The sequence below is a fragment of the Panicum virgatum genome, chromosome 5K (assembly GCF_016808335.1).
Source record: "Panicum virgatum strain AP13 chromosome 5K, P.virgatum_v5, whole genome shotgun sequence".
Classification (NCBI taxonomy): domain Eukaryota; kingdom Viridiplantae; phylum Streptophyta; class Magnoliopsida; order Poales; family Poaceae; genus Panicum; species Panicum virgatum.
Window position 1 is genome coordinate 56,031,374 of NC_053140.1, and position 19,412 is coordinate 56,050,785.

Sequence of the window (19,412 nt, forward strand, 5' to 3'; positions counted from 1 at the left end):
TTATAAACCATGACACCTATGCGAAAATAACGAAGACGGATTTATCTTACCTACATTGCTTTTTTTATTTAAAAAAAGACATATTTACTTACATACAATAATTACTATATACATGAATTAAAGTCTGTATCAAGTATCAACTACAATACTACAACATGAGATACAGGCCCTGCGCGTGCCTTTCTAGTGAGTAGGATTACCTCATCGTCGATCAAAACTAACAGTCAAGAAACAAAGATCCCTTGGCTCGACATCTTACATGAAAGAAACGAAAGCAAAGCATCTTCCTCTTTTTGATTTGGTTTGCTCTTTGGCTTTTACACCCGCCTCCATCCAGCCGTACTCGCTTGATTATTCTAGAGAGAGAGAGAGGGTCGTCTTCTACTAGCTGCGGCTACTGACTATGTGGTGGCGGCGGGTAGCCCGAGTCGGACCAGTTGAGCATCGAGGTCTCCCAGTTCCAGTCCGACGCCGCCGCGGACGACTCGCTCTGGTGCGAGTCGTACGGTGACGAGTAGTAGTATCCCGAACCCGAAGCAGAGGAAGCAGAGGACGGCACGGTGGCGACAGAAACAGAGGAGGGCGGGAACGAGTAGGAGCCTAAGAACGCACTCGTGTTGCCGCCGCCGCCGTATGGATTGCTCATGGCGCCAGCGCCAGCGCCGCCGCCGTAGAGATTGCTCATGCCGCCGCCGCCTCCGGCGTAGAACGGGAGGAGCGTGCCTTCGTTGCCGGTGGCCCCTTGCAGAAGCATCTGGTACATCAGGTAGTCGGCACCCTGGGCGGCACCGGCGGGAGAGGTCGAGGCCGCCGAGCCGGCGAGAGGCGCCGACGCCGGCGCCGGCGCGGCCCCGGCCGCCGTGGACGCCGGGTGGAGGCGCGCGTCCTCGGGGAAGTTGAGCTTGGCGCGGCTGCCGCGGAAGCGGAGCGCGGCCTCGTCGTAGGCGCGCGCCGCGGCCTCGGCGGTCTCGAAGGTGCCGAGCCACACGCGCGCGGCCTTGTGCGGGTCCCGGATCTCGGCGGCCCACTTACCCCACGGCCGCTGGCGCACCCCGCGGTACCGTCGGCGCGGCGTCTCGGGCCCCTCCTGGCCGGACAGCGCCGCCGCGTGGTGCTCCTCCATTGCCGCCGCCGCCGCGCCCGCGCTCTGGGTGTCCGAGCCCTGCTCCGACCCTGCGCGATATATATACACGCGCGCGCGCAGGAGGTGAGGCGATGTGGTGTTGTACTAGGCAGTAGGCACAGGCAAAAGCAAAAGCGGAGAATTGATGAGCGATCAAAGCGGCAAGCGCAATCGGCTTTGAACACTTGCCTAGTTTTTTTTTTTTTTTTTTTTTTTGCATGCGAGTGCGACGTCGCACTACTATAGAATCTGGCGTTGCGAGCATGTACAAAGGCAGGAATGGTGTAGTAGAAAGCAGTAGAAAAAGGCAGCGCTTCAACACCCTGTTCGGTTCGCCGGGAGTGGCCGGGGCTGGTGGCTGGGCTGGGGCCCGGTCCCACCTGCCAGCCACCAGCAGAGCTGGAATCAGCCACTAACCCAGCCAATTCTACTTAAATCAAAAAAATAGAAAAAAAGGGGAAGAAGCGTGCGCCTGCGTGTATCTTAGCGTGGAAGTCTACGCGCTACGCAAGCGGGTCACGCGCACGTACGTAGCGCTTGCAGCGTACGGCCTTCCGGCCCCACATGGAAATGGCTGGCCAGGCTAGCTGTATCCGTTGTTCCGTTGCGGAGGGCGGGAGGGTGCAGTGAATTTGTGCAGGGTTGTTGGGCGTCAGTGGTGGTGGATGGCGTACAACTGTGGGAGGACGAGGCGTGGTGCCGTCCAGGTATGGCTCGTTCCATTCCTGATGTCAGCCCGCGCTCCGGATAGACCAGACGGACATGGTGCACGTCCTGCCTCTGCCTGCTCCTTCATGTGACTACTGACTAGCGGTATGGTGCCGTCCAAGGTTTTTGTACATGTCACGCACACGTACGATGCGACACGGCCCGTTTGCTATTAGGAATGTACCTGCACTCCTCCTGCCTTTTTATTGTTTTGTTATTTCTCCTAGGTTGATTAGCAGCAGCGCGTGGATGGTCCTGACTAGATAGAGATGGAGATGATTACTACATGCTCTAGCCAGCAGGGAAGAAGGAATTCTGATGGTGCCGTTGCGTTGGTTCGCTGATCCGAACAAATTAAAGGCGTGTGGAGATAGAGATGGAGGGAGATGTGATGCAATGAACAGCAGAGGAGGCGACAAGTGATTGGAATCGAATATGCAAAAACCGCTCGTATGCACATCACGGTGTTGTTGTTTTTTTGTCTTTTTGGGCAAAGAGGATTCACAAAAGAAGGCATCACATCTTCTTGATGCATGTACTGATGTACAGCACTGCAGTTTCCTCTGTCGAGGAGAGAAATAAACAGCCTAGCAATCTACTTTATTGCATACTATGTAACATTTCAACAACCTTAAAATAGATCGCATACGCCTGCCACGTCTCGAGCGGAAATAAAAAAAAACATGGCAAAAGCAAGCATGCTAAACTAGCAGGTAACCCAAAAGCATGCGGAATTGAAGCTTGGCGGTAAGCCGCGATGCAACAGCAGAAGCGAGCGCGTGCAGAAGCTTGTGTGGGGAAGCAAACGTGCCGACCTGGTTTGAGCTGGTTACCTGCGAACTCCGGCGACGGCGCGCCGTGGTAGCTCCCCACCTCGCGTGCGTAGCCGCCGTGCATTGCCTGCTGCTCCGGCGCCCACGGGCCGCCCGCCACGACGTGGGCCAGCGCCGACACCATCGTTGACAGCTCCCGCGCCTGGTGGTACTCGGACATGACCTCCCCGGGGCCGGCGCCCGCCATTGCCATCCCCGCCGCCGCGCTCTCGTCGTGCCCGCCCTTCACCGGCCAGCCCCCGCCGGCGCCGGCGCCGCCGCGCTGCGGTCCACGCTGGTCCGCCAGCTCGAAGTACATCAACGTCGCCGCCCGCGCATGCAGCGAAACCGAACCGGGCCTCCCTCCCTCCCTCCCCCCTCCTCACCCGCCAGGCCGCCACGCCACGCCACGCAACGCAACACAGAGCAGAGTCGTTGCGGGAGGGCAGCTGCTATGTCTGTATCGCGTCAGACCGTTCAACCCCTCCGAAAATTTCAGACGATGACGGATGACCTGTGGATTGTGGATATATAGCAGCGGCGGCGCGCGGGTATGCTTATTGAATTCGTTTATTCTCTCTTTTTTTTTCTTGATTTTTGCTAAATATCTGTCGAAAGATATTTTTGGAAAAATCTATCGAATTTTCGTGCGTGTGATTTGTGCTTTGAGATATGTGCTCTCTCTGATGCGACGTACTCTCTCCTACGGAGGCGGAGCGTAGCGTAGCGTAGGTGCCAGTGCCGCCGCCGGCCCTGATCTAGTTTGGCTTCCTCTTCCGTTCTCTTTTTTTTTCTTTTCAAGTTTATTTCTTTTCTGAATCCCTACTTTTCCAAACTTTTATTTGATCGTTTCCTGGGATAATTTTCCTCAGGTTGCCAGGGGAGGGGTCGTGTAGATTGTTCGTCCAGTTTACCGGTGATTGGAAACTTGGAATGTTCGTTCCGGGACAGAGCAGTATTATATGGTAACTCATTTGTTGGATAGTTACACGGTCAATGTTTAAAGAAGAAGCAAGTTGCTGTCGCGTTGACTCTTTCTCGATCGTTCGGCCGCTGTCGGGGGGATGTTTGCTTTCTCTTTGAAGGAAAGATATTCACCTCCCACGCGTTGCTAGCTGGGAAATTGACCCTGGGAGTTTATTATTTTAACCAACCGGTTTCATCTCGCCGAAGCAGATTTGCAGAAACAGGCTTTTTCCGGTATTAAGTACATATACTATTCACGTGGGACCCATGTGGGGCCCACGTACTATTCAGGCGGGACCCACGTGGGACCCACGTATTATTCAGGCGGGACCCACGTGGGACCCATGTACTATTCAGGTGGGACCCACGTGGGCCCCACGATTCTATTAAGTTAGTCTCTTTATCTTAAAAAAATATTTTCCTTCCATTATTTGACAATACAAAATATATTTAACTACTTCCTACATACAAAAATAATAACTAAACTTTGTATACTACATCTACATGTGGTAGTTGTACTACTTCTTGAGTTTTGATTTCCCTCCGTAAACCCACAAAATATAATTAAACTGTTCATTCATTTCTAATCTTACTTTTTTTCCTACTAAAGTAATTAAACTATACTACTGACACAAAAAAAATTCCTAAGGAAAAATTACATGTACCTCTATACTACAATGCTTGAGATTGGCGCGCTCTCAGACACAAAACTATTATGCCGCTTTACTGTAATTTTTAGATCTAACTCAATACATCGATACGATGTTGCTTCGAACATAGTAACGAATAATATCTTTCTATTAATATTTTAGGTCCATATTTTTTTTACAGGCGCGCGTAGCGCGCCAACCTGACTAGTTATTAATTATTCGCCCAAATTTGGATGGGGGCGGTGCTGAGGCTCAACGCCGTCCGCTGCAATTGCAACTTGCCCCAAGCATGCGCTCGCCGAAATCAACGGTTGGGCACACGGACCACATCTCATAGGACATGCCAATTCAGACCACCGGTACGGCCTCGTGGCCTATACAGACCATAGAGAGAATCTAACGGCAGAAATCCAGGGCCCGGATCGAGACTCCGCTCATCATCCCCAGCGTGACAGCTGACACGCACACCTCCTCCTTACCACGGCGCGGGGTCTGCCGCTGCCGGCGCCGAGTTCCGACTGCCCGCTGGGGTCAGGGCAACTTGGCGGCCCGGCCCTGAGGCATCCACTGGTGCGGGAGCGGTGTCGTGGCGCGCCCCGGAGCCGAGGGGCGCTGGTGACGCGGAGCCCCCGTGTCCGTCAGTGCAGGGTTTGGTCCAGATCCCCCCGCCCCGGCCGCCACCCCGCGCCGCGAGCGAAGTCGGCGGCCCGCCGCCTTTGCCGCTCGTGCTTTCCCCACTCCCCTCGCCGGGAATCATCGGCACCTGCGCCCGCCAGCGCGTGAGGCCTGGGGCCCGAGCAGTGCCCTCGTCACATCAGTCGGTGTCGCCGGTATCTTCTGCTGCTCATCCTGTTGCTCATCCTGTTGCGATACGGTGGTGCATTGGAGGAGGAAGAACAAGACAAACGGGCGATAAAGGGCGACGACCCCATGGAAGCGTCTAGCAGCTGGTGGATCGGAGCTACTGATGAGGTGACATGGACGTGACATGGACCGAGGACAGCAAAGAGATCGAGGAATCAAAGCAGCTTTGGCTTACGCCTGTCAGGGTTGGATCTCATGTCCCAAATCCCAATCATTGCACGCAAGGACAGGAGTTTCCGTGGAACAACAATGCGGCCGAGTGCTCGCTTATCCGAAGATCAGAGCTGATCGACGCGTCCCCCCATCACATGATGCCATGGATGGATCAGCGAGCATCCACCACAGATGAATGCCCCACAGTAGTGAGGGCGTACGGGTTGGGTTTTGGAGAAGACGGGTTGCGAGTGTGCGCGCGCATCACTAGTCGATCGCTAGATTTGATTTGGCCTGGGCGGTTTGGATAAAGATGGCAAGTGAAGGGAGGGGCCGGCAGCTTTATTTGTGAGGTTTAGTTTTAGCTACTTTTGGATTGGACCGGTTCCTTGGCGTTTCTCATGTGCGAGATCAGTCTTTGGCTTTACTTCAAAAAAGAGATGAGTCTTTGGCGTGGGCCCGACGCTCCAACGGCAGATCGGCTATTATCTCCCACCAGGCCACCACCCAACTGTAGCCATCAATCCTATTTATCTCCCTTCTAGTAGTTGCTCTTTTCGGCTGGTTTTCCGATTTTTTTCCCTAGAGCATACTCCCTCCGTCCTAAAATAAATGCAATTCTAGGACTGAGTACGCAAACTAATGTTATATGTAAAATTATCAAAATATCATTTGTCTTTTATGATAAGTGGATGAGGTGTTAATTGTCGAAAATTGTCTTGTCTTTTGTAGCAGGTGGATCAAAGTTAGATGGGATAATTTTTGAACTCTATAGTTGCATTTATTTTGGGACGGAGGGAGTATATACATATACAATGCATGCATTTCACTAAAAATGTTACTATATAAACTGATTTTTACCATAGTTGTAGCGGCGAATCGAGAGGTTTGTTATTAGTTCTTTTATGAAGTAAGCTCCCCTTATTTCAAAGTGAAATGATGTTTCATCCCTACCACAATGTTTGGACGACTACTGCAAAACACCAGGAAGCACCTCAAGAAAATTGTGTGGTACTATTAGAATCGCAGAATGTGACACCCCACCTTTATGCTTATCTAATGACACTCATAGAAACGGGCTAGGAGGCTAAGGATTGCGATCCAGGCAAGGACGGGCACGCCGATGCAACAGTAGCAAGGTCCCCACTCGCAACTACGTGAAAGATTATCCTCCGATCCCTAATCTTTTCTTTTCTTTCCTGTGAGGAGTACAAAAACAATCGCATAATGGTCATAGGTCGGTGGTGACGTACGGTCAGCAGAAACCATTTCCAGACTGATACAATGCATATGCATGAATAGGACTTCAAGAGCGTGCACGCGTGCTGCGCCGTTCCGTGCTCGCTGGCATATCAAAGGTCACTGTCACGCATGGATCCAGTCATGTAGTACTGTTCTGAGCAAGAAAGGCCTTGTAACGCAAAAAAAAAAATTGCGAGAGAATATTGCTAATTTGAAGTACTAAATGAAGTCTATTTACAAAACTTTTTACACAGATGGGTTGTAGTTCGCGAGACAAATCTAATGATGCTAATTAATCCATGATTAATTCATAATTAGAGGATGGTTACTGTAGCATCACTGTTGCAAATCATAGATTCGTTGGCTTATTAGATTCGTCTCGCGATTTACAGCCCATGTATGCAAAAATTTTTATAAATAGACGTCATTTAGTACTCCATGCATGTATCGAAACATTCGATGAGATGTTTTTTTTTGTATTTACAGGGTTTATGGGGTGGGAACTAAACAGAGTCAAAAGCACATGGCAAAGTTGCACAAAAAAAAAGCTTGTGGAACCTGACATGGAAAACTAGGACAATCATAGAGCCCTTCTGGTCAACTGATGAGGCATTGTCCAATGTTGTGGCACTTTTTCATGTTTGGCCACGAATTAGAGCAAGTTTTATGGGCGGCTGTATACCGGCTGAGTCCGACGTGGAGGAGAGAGAGGGCGTCTCGCGACACGCCCGCCCCCGCCGGCTGAGAGGCACCGTGCGCGCTGCTTATTGGCCTCCCCCGCTGCTGGGCATTAAATCTTGCGGGCCCGGCCACCATCGCGGTGCTCGTTCTCACCCGTTTGCCGGCGTAGCCATAATACTTGCTCTTAGAATTCGACTCCTGCCAAACCACTGGTTAGATGGTTTATTTCTAGGGTTAGTTGGATCCATGCCACTACAATTTCTTGAAATTGGATTTCATGTTGAAATCCATGCCATTGAGTGGCATGATTTTGAACATGAAACCCAAATTCACGGAGTTGTGGTGGCATGAATCGAATTTTCCCTTATTTCTATGGATTTTTATGTATATGTCCGATATATAGGACACTTTTAGGTTTGGACCTAGTTCGTTGCTGGATAATCATTCCACTCTACAAAACTACATATATATTCTGCTTACAACTTGTTACGGTCCTTGAAGTCACATAATATTCTGCTTACAACTTGGATACTTGTAACTACTGTATCCAATGCTGAATATAAGTCATCTACGAAAGATACCAACATGATCTCCGACATTACAATTTGATTAATAACATCTGTATATGCAAAGGTATTTTCACTTAAAAAGGGTCATATATTATGAAAGTATATATCAACTTTATGTCGATGTATATGATTTTTAATTAGCTATTTATCGTTCAAGCTAAAAAAAGGCTCGTGGCAAATCTCTATATATAGTTATGATGGTGAATAGAATTTTCAGCAAATGGGAATGTGTACCATAACATGCAGTACTTGCACATCGTAAATATGGGTTCATATAGGTTTGTCCTAAATCATATTCCTTTTAATTTGATCGTCAAGTCTAAAATCTGGATTGCCACTATTTTAGATTCATTATGAAAAATATACTTTTATAAGATTTAACTCTTTTTAACGCAATATATTTTTTATATGTATTGCTAGTCAAAGTTCAAAAGGTTCGTGCAGGTATTAGCTAACAAAGTTCTGTTTTTAGACTTCACTGAAGTTGAAAAGATCAATTTTTTTTTCTGACTAGAGGGAGCAAGAGCACGCAAAACTTATTTCGTAGCTAAATTGTTTATGCTAGGAGTGGATGCAAATTTGCCAACCCGCACAATATAATCCATTTCACTTGGGCCATCTTCAGTGGATTGGTGGGTCACAGGCGGTTGGTAAGCAAAATAAAGTATAAGGATTCAATGATTCGGCGATTAGTACACGTGTGTCTGTGTGTGTGTCAATAAGTTTCATATATAAGCTAGCATGACCACAGGAGATGGTCTTGAGTAGTTGTACGAAGTAGCTCGCCTGCTTGAAATGGCCTTGTTTGGTTGTGTTCTAGAGACTTTAGAACACACAAACCGAGATTTTTTTTTTCATACTTAGAGTACTAAAAATCTTGCATGCAGATTTTATTTTGATTGCTTTTTTTTGAAAAGAATTTTGCATGCTTAGAGTACTAAAAATCTTACATGCATAGAGTACACGCAAGCCGCCTGTGTGCGTGCCAAACTGGAAAGAGAAAAAAAAGTTTGCCTATGGCTCTCAAACGCTAAGTTGGGAGCTTGAAGCGGATGTAAGGGTGAGGTCAATCCCAATGGAAGGTTTTATGGTGTCTTATGCACATTAAAGAAAAGAAGTTTTATCTAGATGAAACCTCACATACACTGTTGCAAGTAATTATGTGTATTATAATTGAATGCAATAAGCACATAGAAAACATTAAAATTGAAATCTTGCATTGTAGGGGTTGTTTCATGACATTTTAAATGATGCGGCAGTAATTTTTTGAAAAACTATGTGGCAGTATTGAAAACAATGAGATGAAACCAGCCATTTGGAATAGCCTGATTGGTTGCTTGCTTGTGTCGCAGCCAGGCTTGTGGGGGTGCAGTTGTCTCTTTCGAATGGTTACTTGCATTGCATTGGAACTGGTGCAAAACACGTCGCTCAGCTTGGCTCGGAGAAACGGGAATGGTGGCCGTTTCTTCCGGGCCAGGCTCAGCCATGATTATCATTGTTTACCTATTTTTTTTCTCATACAACGAGTTCTCACGCGAGCAACCAGACACCATCTCATCTCGATCAGACTTAGGACTCGTTTGGTTTTTTCAATTTAAGTCATAAGTCTCATCACATCATATGTTTACACACCAATTAGAAGTACTAAATATAAATTTATTATAAAACTAATTTCATAAGTTGCGACTTAATCACGAGACAAATCTATTAAGCCTAATTAGTCCATAATTTATTCACAAATTGCTACAGTAACCATTCACTAATTGTACATTAATTATACTTAATAGATTCGTCTTTACAACTTATGCAATTAGTTTTATATTAATTTGACATCTAAACATTCGAATTGATATCATGCGACATCAACTTAAAAAGCCAAACGATGCCTTATGCATATACAAGCAACCAAATATAACGGTGTTGCATGCGCTCAGCCTGTCAAGCGAGAGCGTGACTCAAGCTAGCCTTGTCCAATAACCAATCACGCCCTACACAGCTGGGGACGTCTCGGCTGACGGAAAATTCAGTTTGCGCAGGTCAAGTTCCTTTGCGGAGGCATGAAAGCAGCCACTTTTGTCAAACCGTTTGACGTTCTTGCCTCTGCCCTCTGCTGCATCAATGTCAGTGCTACGCATATATACAGAGGAAGTCCCTTCAGAAAACAAATAGTATGGGTAGGGTACACAGAGAAAGTACTGATGGTAGAATTGTTAAAGTTTAAAACTGAAGACAGAGAATGATTCAAAGTGTTATTTTCCTTATTGAAAAATAGAGATGTTCCGAAAGGAGGGTGCAGAGTTTTGCCAAGCACATTAAAAGAAACCAGAAGCTTTGATCCCAAGGCAAGCTGTCTGGATTCGTACTCTGGGAGTTAGTTAACTGAGTTTCAGAGTTCAGACTTTCGAACCTTTTGGTCGTCAAACATGAAGAAAGATTCGATGCTTTCCCTCGCAAAACGATGCAAAGCGTCTGCCAAACACATTAACAATTAACAAAGCCATTTCATTTGATCCGAAAGGCACAATGAGAATTCAAGTACTTGGGAGCTGAGACCTTGGCAGCTGTGGAGGGCAGGCGTGCAGTGCCTCAAAATTCAACGTTCCAAGTTGGTGGGTTCAGGATTTAAAGTCCCAAGAACAGGAAGTGTTCAAATGCATGGAGCTTTGCTTTTTTGTCGTCTCCTTTTTGCACTGTTGACGTATACCTTTCGACATTTGGACACCCCTGTGGCACTGTTGCATCGCATGCCTGTCCTCTAACAAGACAGGCATGGGCAAGATCGCATTGTCACTGACAAAGGCACAGCCCTTTGAAAAGAAACTGACACAGGCACATGCTTGGTTAGGTGTCACATTAAAATTTTACAAAAAGACAAATGTTCGCATGGAGTATTAAATAAAGTCTATTTGTAAAAAAATTTAGGGATAGTTGTAAATTTTCGAGACGAATCTAATGAGCCAAGTTCCATCATGATTGGCTACAGTGATGTTACAGTAACTGCGCCCAATCATCCCCTAAACGTGCGGCCAAAGACTTCATTAGCTAGAGTAACTGCTACAGTACCATAGTTATGGAGATAATTTATAATTAGACTTTATTTAATACCTTTAATTAGTGGTCAAAGCATCAAAAAAAATTTCATGAAAACGTTTTCACGCCAAACCAAACGTTGCTTTGCTGCTCATCCGTACGCCTGCTGTTAGGCAGGAAATACCAGTATCATATCACACACGCCGCCTGCGGTCAAAAGGCCTTCTGCCTCAAGAGCAGAGCCGACCTGGTGAAGGGTGTGTTCAATTGTTCACGGCTGAGTAGAATCTGGAAACAGTCGCACTTCGTACGCATCATCTCGTTCATAGTAAGCTTCTCCTTTCTGTTTTAAGAAAGGAGTAAATTATTTGGGCTGTTAATATTAGTTATTGGTATAACGTAAGGCAACATATCATGTGCAAACCAACCTCTCTGTGCAAACTATGAAAACTTCAATCTGAGTCATTAGATCAATATCCAAGAGATATAGAGGATTGGATAATTTTACAATCTGAAACCGCTCTTGGATTGGGTAGTCACACTTTTACAAATTCCTCCTCCCACCTCTCTCCGCCCCTCCCCTTGTATGTTGATCTGATGGCCCAAATTGAAGTTTCTATAGTTTGCACTGAGAAATTTGTTTGCACCTGATATGGTCCCATAATGTAAGGCAATACGCAAAAACAGATGATCTATCTATTGTTTTTTCTTTTCCTTTCCTTTTCCTTTTCCTTTTCACCACGAGAGTTCAGGCCAAAACTATACTCCCTCCGTGTTGGTAAAGGAAGTCATTTTGAGTTTGTCTTAATTCAAATATTTTAAACTGACTATAAATAAATTCTTTTCAGTTGAGTTTGCAAATATGAAAGCAATGTATGTAAATTATTTTGAAATATAGTTTCGTAAAAGTATACTATATTTTATAAATTTTTATGGTAAAAAGATAGTGGTTAAACTTTAAAGTTGTTTTTGAAGACCGTATCGATAATCCGAAACGACTTCCATTACCATTACTAATATGAAGGGAGTACACCGGTTACTACTTACTAGTAGTGAAATATGTAAAGTTCATGATGCCACTTTTTTTGGTGGCTCGTAAGAACTCCAATGAAAAACGGAATGTTACTATTGGACATGCCTACTTGCAAGGACCATGGAGCTTCCGTGGTGACCATTTGGCCATGCAGGATGCATTGACAAGCAACTTCTAATGCGAGGCCTCAGGGCGAGGTCTCAATCTGACCTTCAGCGCCGCCGCCGCATCCTGCAACGCAAGTATATTTCAACGGAGTATGTTTGATCAACGCACGGCAATGGGATGAATGGATCAGACGAAGGCAGCGTTCAGCGCATCTGCAACATTTATTACAAATTCTAGGTTTCGCCATTACTCCTATATATGCTACACGCAACAGTTGGTGCTTTAGGGTTGTCTACCCGTCGCGTGCCACCGACACGTGGACTTGGAGCCACATGTTAGTGAAAAACTGAAAATGATAGGGCGTGCCGACCATGCAATTGACATTTTCCGTTCCCACTTCGAATCCTGTTTCTCTCTTCTGCCATATAAAAATCAATTCGTTTTTTTTTACTTTTCCATTGATGCTCACTGAGTATCTTTACCATCACCATCCTGCCATGTAGGTCGCCCTTCGAGGAAAATATAGAAAGAGAAATAAAGAAAAACACACAAAGTGGTGTGGAGAGAGAATAATTTATAGGAAATACAGAAAAGGCTCACCTTTGCGATAAGTATATATCTCGAAGTTTGAAAGCATTGCATCGAAGCTTTTGATTACACATTATATTGTAGACTTCTGGAGATCGAAACATTTAACTTTTCTGCAAACTCTACCGCTAAATCCTTCTAATTGCTTCACTTCTCTTGATCTCCAGAATTTTTCTTCTTTCTGCCTAATTTCCTACTAAATTTAGTTATTTTCCTAACGTTCTGGTAGTTTTCTTGATGTTGAAACATTATTTTTTCAGCCGACGTGATTATGTTGATTAGATGGTGAGAAAAAAAAAAGGATGAGTACTGATGGAAAAGGAGATCATAGGTTTCGAGAAGTGGTGAATTAAAGGGGAAAAAGTCTCTTGCATATTGTGCTATTGAACAAGACGGTCAACTGGTTATTAGTTGGAAGTCAAATCCTTCTAGATCAAATGATACATAGTAATCTCATAGATATCTTGACCTAGGAACGAAATAGTCATGTCGACAATGACAGCACATGATTTGTCCCGCAAGTCATTAGAACACTTGAATCATCTTAGTTGACTACAACTATGACAATGGTGTGTGTGTCCTTTCACCCTTCGGTCTCTGTAACTGCGGATGGATCAGTTGCTGTAGATGGTTGCAACAAAACAACTAGGGGCGCCGGGTCAGATCAGATGAAAATTGCCAGAAATGGACAAGGCAAGGGGATAATGGAAATCGACCAGCGACCGGTTCGAGGCCACCAGCTAGCTAATCCAGTAGTGTTCTTGTCGGTGGGCTCAGGGATTTTGACCAAAAACGCACGTTTAGTTCCCAGACAAAAAAATTTTGTTGTCAAATCAACAGTTTGACCAGATGTCAGAGGACTTTTCGGACACTAATTAAAAATCTAATTTCAGAACTCACCTGGAAACCGCGAGACGAATCTTGAAGTCTTTGACCGCATCATTAGCATAAGTGGGTTATTGTAGCACTTATGGCTAATCATGCACTAATTAGGCTCAAAAGATTCATCTCGCCGTATACATCCAAACTGTGCAATTAGTTTTATTGTTTAACTATATTTAGTACTCCATACACGTGTCCAAAGGAAGAGGTGAAAATTTTTGGGAACTAAACGCGCCTTCACTGTTGCAGCACACAGATCGATCTCGCAAGTTGCCACGTGAAAGGGAGAGAAATGGAAGGCAAGTCCAATGGTTCACACGACCCCGGTCAAGGACCAGTCAGTGTCTGCAGTGCTCTCTTGAAGACGCCATGCGCGACAGTTGCTTGAAAACCTGCGGCATTTTTAACCGTTCATCAAAAGTAAGCTGTAGCATTCAGGGCCATTTGACACACAAGTTGACATCTCATCCAGCGCATCAATGAGAGCCATGTTTTGAACGGAAACAAAAATGTCAGCATCCTTAGCACTGAGGGGACTTCTGCTTTGGTCAAATTTCGGTCCGTTTCTGAAAGTACACTGAACACTTCAGAAAAACACAAACGATTGAAGTAGCCAGTTGCGCGTTTGTGACCGGATACATACCTTGAGCTGGTAGGGCTGACATCCCATCATATTTTATCATTCTTTGGCCTATGCAGAACCATTTGAAGAAAATACTGCGTTGAATAGACTAGGCGTGATGACAATTTTAGTGTCTTCAGAGTTCGGCAATTACTACATTACCATGATGCTCCAGCACCAACTAAAGTCCAGTGCAGAAGTCTGAATCAAGAAACCAACAAGGAATGTTTGGCATTGACACGGCTAACATTCAAAGACAGCTGTGATTCCAGTGGTCGTTGCATCGCGCCGGTGTTGCTGCTGTTCTTCTGGACGAAGGAACAGGAACAATGAAGTCGACATCAGCTGAAAAACACTGCATTCTGCATGTAGAAAATTGAACGACTGGACGGCAATATCGGCAATGCAATTTGGATTCACTACACCATATTGAAGTTTCTCAACCAAGATATATACAACCATCAAGCGTTGGTTGAAATGCACAAGTGAACCTACGAGTCAGAAGCTGCCCTAATTTTGAACTAAAACATATATTTCATGAGACTGTATGAACGTTGGACACTAGCCATCCCTGTTGGAAGTGATAGAGCAAACAGACATTGAAGGCTTTTTGGCCCAGCCTCTCCAGCTGCAGAATCCTCAGTTCCTCAGATTAGTATTGGATAGTATGATCAAACAAAAGCCAGTGTGCATCTGAGATGGCGATGCAGATTCGGAGACCTAAGAATAGCTGCAGAAGTTTGTTGTGGTAGATCCCAACTTTCAGTTCTTTGACCCAACCTGAGTGTTGTGCCTTGCTTCTAACTGTATAACTGTGCATCTGAATTGCTTTTAAATTTGTAGTCTGAAACTGATCGTCCATCTAATTGGTGTTCCCACCTCCCATTTCAATATCAATGTCCCCATGGTTATGCCGTTGCGAAATCTTCAACAGATCACCATCAATATCAAGGTCATCTCCCACTTTTGCCCGGGGACCACCAACTAGATCGTCGACCTCTCCAGCACCATTAGCTGGTGGAGCTTGTACTTCCTCTTGTATGTGCGCCTGGAACTTATGTTTGGATGGTTGTATCTTGGCAAAGACAACCTCTTGAAAGTTACTAAGACATCCTTGATCATAGACATTAGGCCTGCCATCTGATCTATACCGAAAATTTTCATATGTGGTCTGAAAACACAAAAGCACCTATATCAGATGTTAAGAGTGGTGTACTATAAAGGAAATATCGAAAACATTGCTTTTCAGTTCTGGAAAAAGCTGTATAGAGCCTGAAGGTTACTTTGACAAGTACACAATCCAAAAAGATCTTCTCTACATACACAGCACAATATTCACAAATAAGTACTATCATAATCATGTGAGATAAGCAGTCTAGTTTCTCTTTTCGGAGGCCAGAGGCTGGGTTAGCCCCCATGTTCTTTGGAACCTTAAGTGAGAAGCCAGGTTCTCTCTGATGGCCTATAAGCCTAGTGTTTGTATCTTAATTATGCATTAGCTTTCAGTTTAGACTTGCCTTGGCTTCCAAGTTGATGAGCCTTGGCTGCTTTTTGCTTTAAGCACTTTAGTGGGTGAGCTCCGGCTATATAAGCAGAGCATCCCCTCCCCTCTTGTAACTGAAATTCTATCCCTTGCATTTCCAATTCAATCAAGCGGCCTTTGGTCAAGCTGACCTCCGGCCTTTACCATGAGTTTGTGAGTTATCTGGGCAACAATCTTTACGATACGCCTAGCTGGCGACGCACTCACTCCCAGCAAGGTGCGCCGCCCGGGATTCGAACTACGGCCCTCCTTTTTCGGAGGTTGGCATCTAAGCCAGCCGGGCTACCCTCCCTACTAGTTTCTCTTTTAATCACAACCCCTGATAAAAACAATAACCAGCACAGTTGCTTTAAACTTCTACAATGTTATCTTGCAACGGAAAAACTAGTGAGATCTCAGATTATATAAGGGATGTGGTGCGCTTTTCTCCATGACCAAAACCTTCACCATGTAAATCTACAGCAGAAGAACATAAAGGGAATGCCACAAGTTAAACCACTCCTCACAGAGAAGGAAAGGTAGAGAAGAGGAAATTAAACTTTCAGTTGAGACAGGAACCCTTTTAATAACTTAACTAAATATATAACAATTCTTAGAACCTGTTGTTACATTGTGCACAATAAGATTAGATGATAGGAACTTGCAATCATAGAAAAGTAGGTGTAGACAAACAGATAAACCATGTAGCAGGAAGACCAACCTGGTTTGTGCTGATGAGGTATGTATGAAATGCTGTGAGTCCACCAACAAACCAGATAGAGATAAAACAGTATACCATTAGTGCTAGAGAAGCAGGAGAGTGTTTCAATGCCTTCCACACTGTAGGATAGTCTCCATCCATGAGAAACTTGATGTACAAGGCCGATATAGCAAACACATAAATGCAGAGGACAGTTGAAGAAGAAACAAACAGGAAAAAATAACGGTAATTGCGCTGCACAATGGACAAGTAGAACAAATAGAAAATCAGTACATATTTAAGAAATGGCGTGACTAAAATCAATATAAAATGAAATAATTAATTTCAAGATATGGTCATGTGAACCACAGCTCCTCAATACCAGATGCATAAATTGTTCAAAGTAAGAAGCTTGACCGATACAGTTGTCATCAAAGATCTTCTTGTGTAAACTGTAAACTGGGCAGGTTTGTTTAAGACATGATTATTTGTTATCCCTCTTTTGATGAACACGTGGTAATTTTGTTTTTAGCTCAGTCAACATTGTTATTTAAGTGTGTATCTGTGGAACCTAAGATGCATACTTTCATTTCAATACTATTGATATAGCTTACCTTTCCAATGCATTGCCCAACCCATGGGCAGTGATGATCAAAGCGTTCCACGCAATTGTTGCAAATAGAACAGTGTGAACACCGAGGAGGACGATATACCATACAAGTTTCACAATACTTTACTTTCACAGGCATCCCATTTACTATAACTTCTTTTACACGAGGAAATTGTAGTCTCCCTGGTGTATCAGTAAGAGACAAATCATCATAGTGAATATCCTCCTCTGGTGGGTGTGAAGCACGAGGTACAATGCCAGGATCCTGACCAGCAGTGACGAAGAGTAATAAAAGCACCTACACCAAAAATGCAAACAAGAACGCCCAAATTTAGGAGTCATTATATTTAAAAATGCTCACACACCCAGCAAGAAATTGCATCAGCATACTTACATAGATTGTGTACACTACTGCCATGACAAGAATTGCATATCCTGCATCATATGCACGAAACCGATGACGGAGATGCCGCGCGACAAATACACAAAAGAAAGCTACCGGGACAACAATCAGGGTAACGGAAACACCTAGGGTTTTAACATCAGGTCCAAAAATCAATCTCCCACCAAAGAAGAACCTCTGCAAACAAGACACAGAAGTCAGTTAGAGAATACTGAACCAATAATGTGAGGCAACACGGCAACAGGAATACCAAAAACTAACAATCTCAAAGATAGAACATACGAGAACAGAAATAAAATATATATTGGCATGTCAAAAACAAGCCAAGCTGATAATGTAGCAGAGAATGCAATACTGTGGTAGTTGGTGTTTTCATGCCAGGCACCTTTTATTATCTTGACCACACAGGAGGGCTACATATCATTGCATTAAGAGCGAAAACACACACACACAAAAACTGCTGGAAATTACATATGCACCAAAATGAAAACAAATGACCCTATAAAATAACTGCTAATGGTGATGCCCAGCTAAGTGACAATCCTTTTGGCCTGGCATCATACCATAGCCAGACTTCATCACCAGCCACCTGCATGACCCCTTTAAGCGCTCGGTATTGCACCCATATCCTCCAAGCCCCAAGGATTACCAGATATCGGCCACTCTGCCAGAGACACATAGGGCTGCAACCTAGCCAAATCCAAAAGGACATGATCTATGAAGGACTGTGTTTCTTGGTGCAGCTTGTGACAAATGTGTCGTATATTGCACATGAAGAACAATGTGACATCAGTGTGCAACACTCTGAAGTATCATTCCAACACAATAACTTAGTATTAAAGTATTAAACACAATGAGATATCACCATAGTCCATAGGCAAGAAGCTGGCCTAGGCTATGCAGGTTAGCTCAATTCCCACTATTGGCAAAGCTACAAACATGCTCAGCATTTTTTAAGACCTGTGAACCCATTTGACAAGATACCACTATAACCTAATAGGATTATTTTGCTATAGACACAAAAGAATTGGCAAGCTTTAACCACAGGAATATGAAAACTAAAGGAAATAGACACAGAAATGTCGAATATTTCTCACGTTATCCCCCTTCCAAGCTTGGTATACCCGCTGCTGTGGCTGCGTCATTGCACCTAAGGATTGGCTTCAGTTAATACCCTATCGAATCCACCAGAGCAGCATGAGGGTTCAGACGAAACCCCTGAACTTTGAAAAATATGCAGCAGCCGGACGTGGAAACTGGAGATTGTCAACAGAGATTGACCCTCCGCCCTGAAGAAGAAACCACCTAATTGAACCATGGATGGGTCAACTAATTAAGTGGAATTCGATACAGTAACAAATTCGCAACGAAGTGGATGTAGAGGCGAAAATATGACATGGATTCGATTGCTTATAGTTGCTGCCGGAAAAATCCCACTCTTAGGAAAATCCGTCCAAGCAAGCTAGGGTTACTTACAAACAAAAGAAGAAACAAAAACTATGGTTCTCTTCCACTCGGAGGCTCCACGCCGGTCTCTTCCAGTCCAAAGGGGCCGAGAAGCGTCACGCCTTCCGAAGTCTCAGCTAGAGAAGACTTCGGCAGAAGGAGCCCTGGCTTGTTGCCTACCGCAACCGGAGGTGACGGTGTGGCGGTGATGGAGGCGCAGGAGATTGCGAGGAAGGAAAGAATAGCAAGCTTGAGACCGGGAATTTTGGGGACAAAGAAAGAGGCGCATGCCATGCGAGATGGAAGAAGAGACGACGACGGGGAGGCGAGAATTCGTTCGGTTCCGTGAACCGGTGTTGGAGCATGACAGCGTGGACTTGTTACTGGGACCGTGCTAACTTTTTTTTCCTTTGCAAAATTGCCGTCAAAGTATCACGTTGCCGGCATCATGGGCCCATAGGTCATAGTCATAGACACATTAAAATTTTATAAATAATATTTAGGACCAAATTTCATTGATAAGAGCATGAATAAATAGAAGGGGCTTTGGCGGCCCTGGAAGGGATCACGCTAACCTTCCATTGAATCGACGGTCATTGCTGCCAAATGCCATTTGGGAGCATGGCAACTTGCCAATCGTACTCTAGCTGAGGTTAGGCGCTTGTTGCCAACTTGCCATTTTATTGTCATGGACGTGAAT

The 19,412-nt window shown here is 44.9% G+C and overlaps 2 protein-coding genes across 4 annotated transcripts; both read right to left on the reverse strand.

Annotated features, from left to right (window-relative positions):
• Positions 1-27: 27 nt before the first annotated feature.
• LOC120708788 (ethylene-responsive transcription factor ABR1-like) lies at positions 28-2,991 on the reverse strand. Its single transcript, XM_039994198.1, has 2 exons — positions 2,665-2,991; positions 28-1,173 (listed from the first exon to the last, which is right to left on the reverse strand). The coding sequence occupies exons 1-2, from the start codon at positions 2,960-2,962 to the stop codon at positions 395-397; spliced, it is 1,077 nt and encodes a 358-aa protein (XP_039850132.1). The 5' UTR covers positions 2,963-2,991; the 3' UTR covers positions 28-394.
• An 11,409-nt stretch (positions 2,992-14,400) lies between these two features.
• Positions 14,401-19,103, reverse strand: LOC120708790 (protein S-acyltransferase 8-like). 3 transcript variants are annotated; one of them, XM_039994199.1, is made up of 6 exons: positions 18,743-19,103; positions 18,364-18,571; positions 17,258-17,443; positions 16,868-17,161; positions 16,275-16,508; positions 14,401-15,202 (listed from the first exon to the last, which is right to left on the reverse strand). In XM_039994199.1, exons 2-6 carry the CDS (start codon positions 18,409-18,411, stop codon positions 14,894-14,896), a joined length of 1,071 nt encoding a protein of 356 aa, XP_039850133.1. In that variant the 5' UTR covers positions 18,412-18,571; positions 18,743-19,103; the 3' UTR covers positions 14,401-14,893. The 3 variants fall into 3 exon arrangements, with proteins under 3 accessions (XP_039850133.1, XP_039850135.1, XP_039850136.1); XM_039994201.1 differs by having other exon boundaries at positions 18,364-18,555; positions 18,743-18,983; XM_039994202.1 differs by lacking the exon at positions 18,364-18,571 and having other exon boundaries at positions 14,567-15,202; positions 18,743-18,997.
• Positions 19,104-19,412: the final 309 nt, after the last annotated feature.

What these genes read in the sequence shown, in the direction of transcription:
- LOC120708790 (XM_039994199.1), bottom strand. Translation starts at nt 18,411, where the DNA reads ATGACGCAGCCACAGCAGCGGGTATACCAAGCTTGGAAGGGGGATAAC. An exon ending in TTGGGCAATGCATTGGAAAG is followed by an intron (nt 16,509 to 16,867) that starts GTAAGCTATATC and finishes TCCATTGTGCAG; the next exon opens with CGCAATTACCGTTATTTTTT. An exon ending in ACCTCATCAGCACAAACCAG is followed by an intron (nt 15,203 to 16,274) that starts GTTGGTCTTCCT and finishes TTGTGTTTTCAG; the next exon opens with ACCACATATGAAAATTTTCG.
- LOC120708788 (XM_039994198.1), bottom strand. Translation starts at nt 2,962, where the DNA reads ATGTACTTCGAGCTGGCGGACCAGCGTGGACCGCAGCGCGGCGGCGCC. An exon ending in GCCGTCGCCGGAGTTCGCAG is followed by an intron (nt 1,174 to 2,664) that starts GTAACCAGCTCA and finishes TATATCGCGCAG; the next exon opens with GGTCGGAGCAGGGCTCGGAC.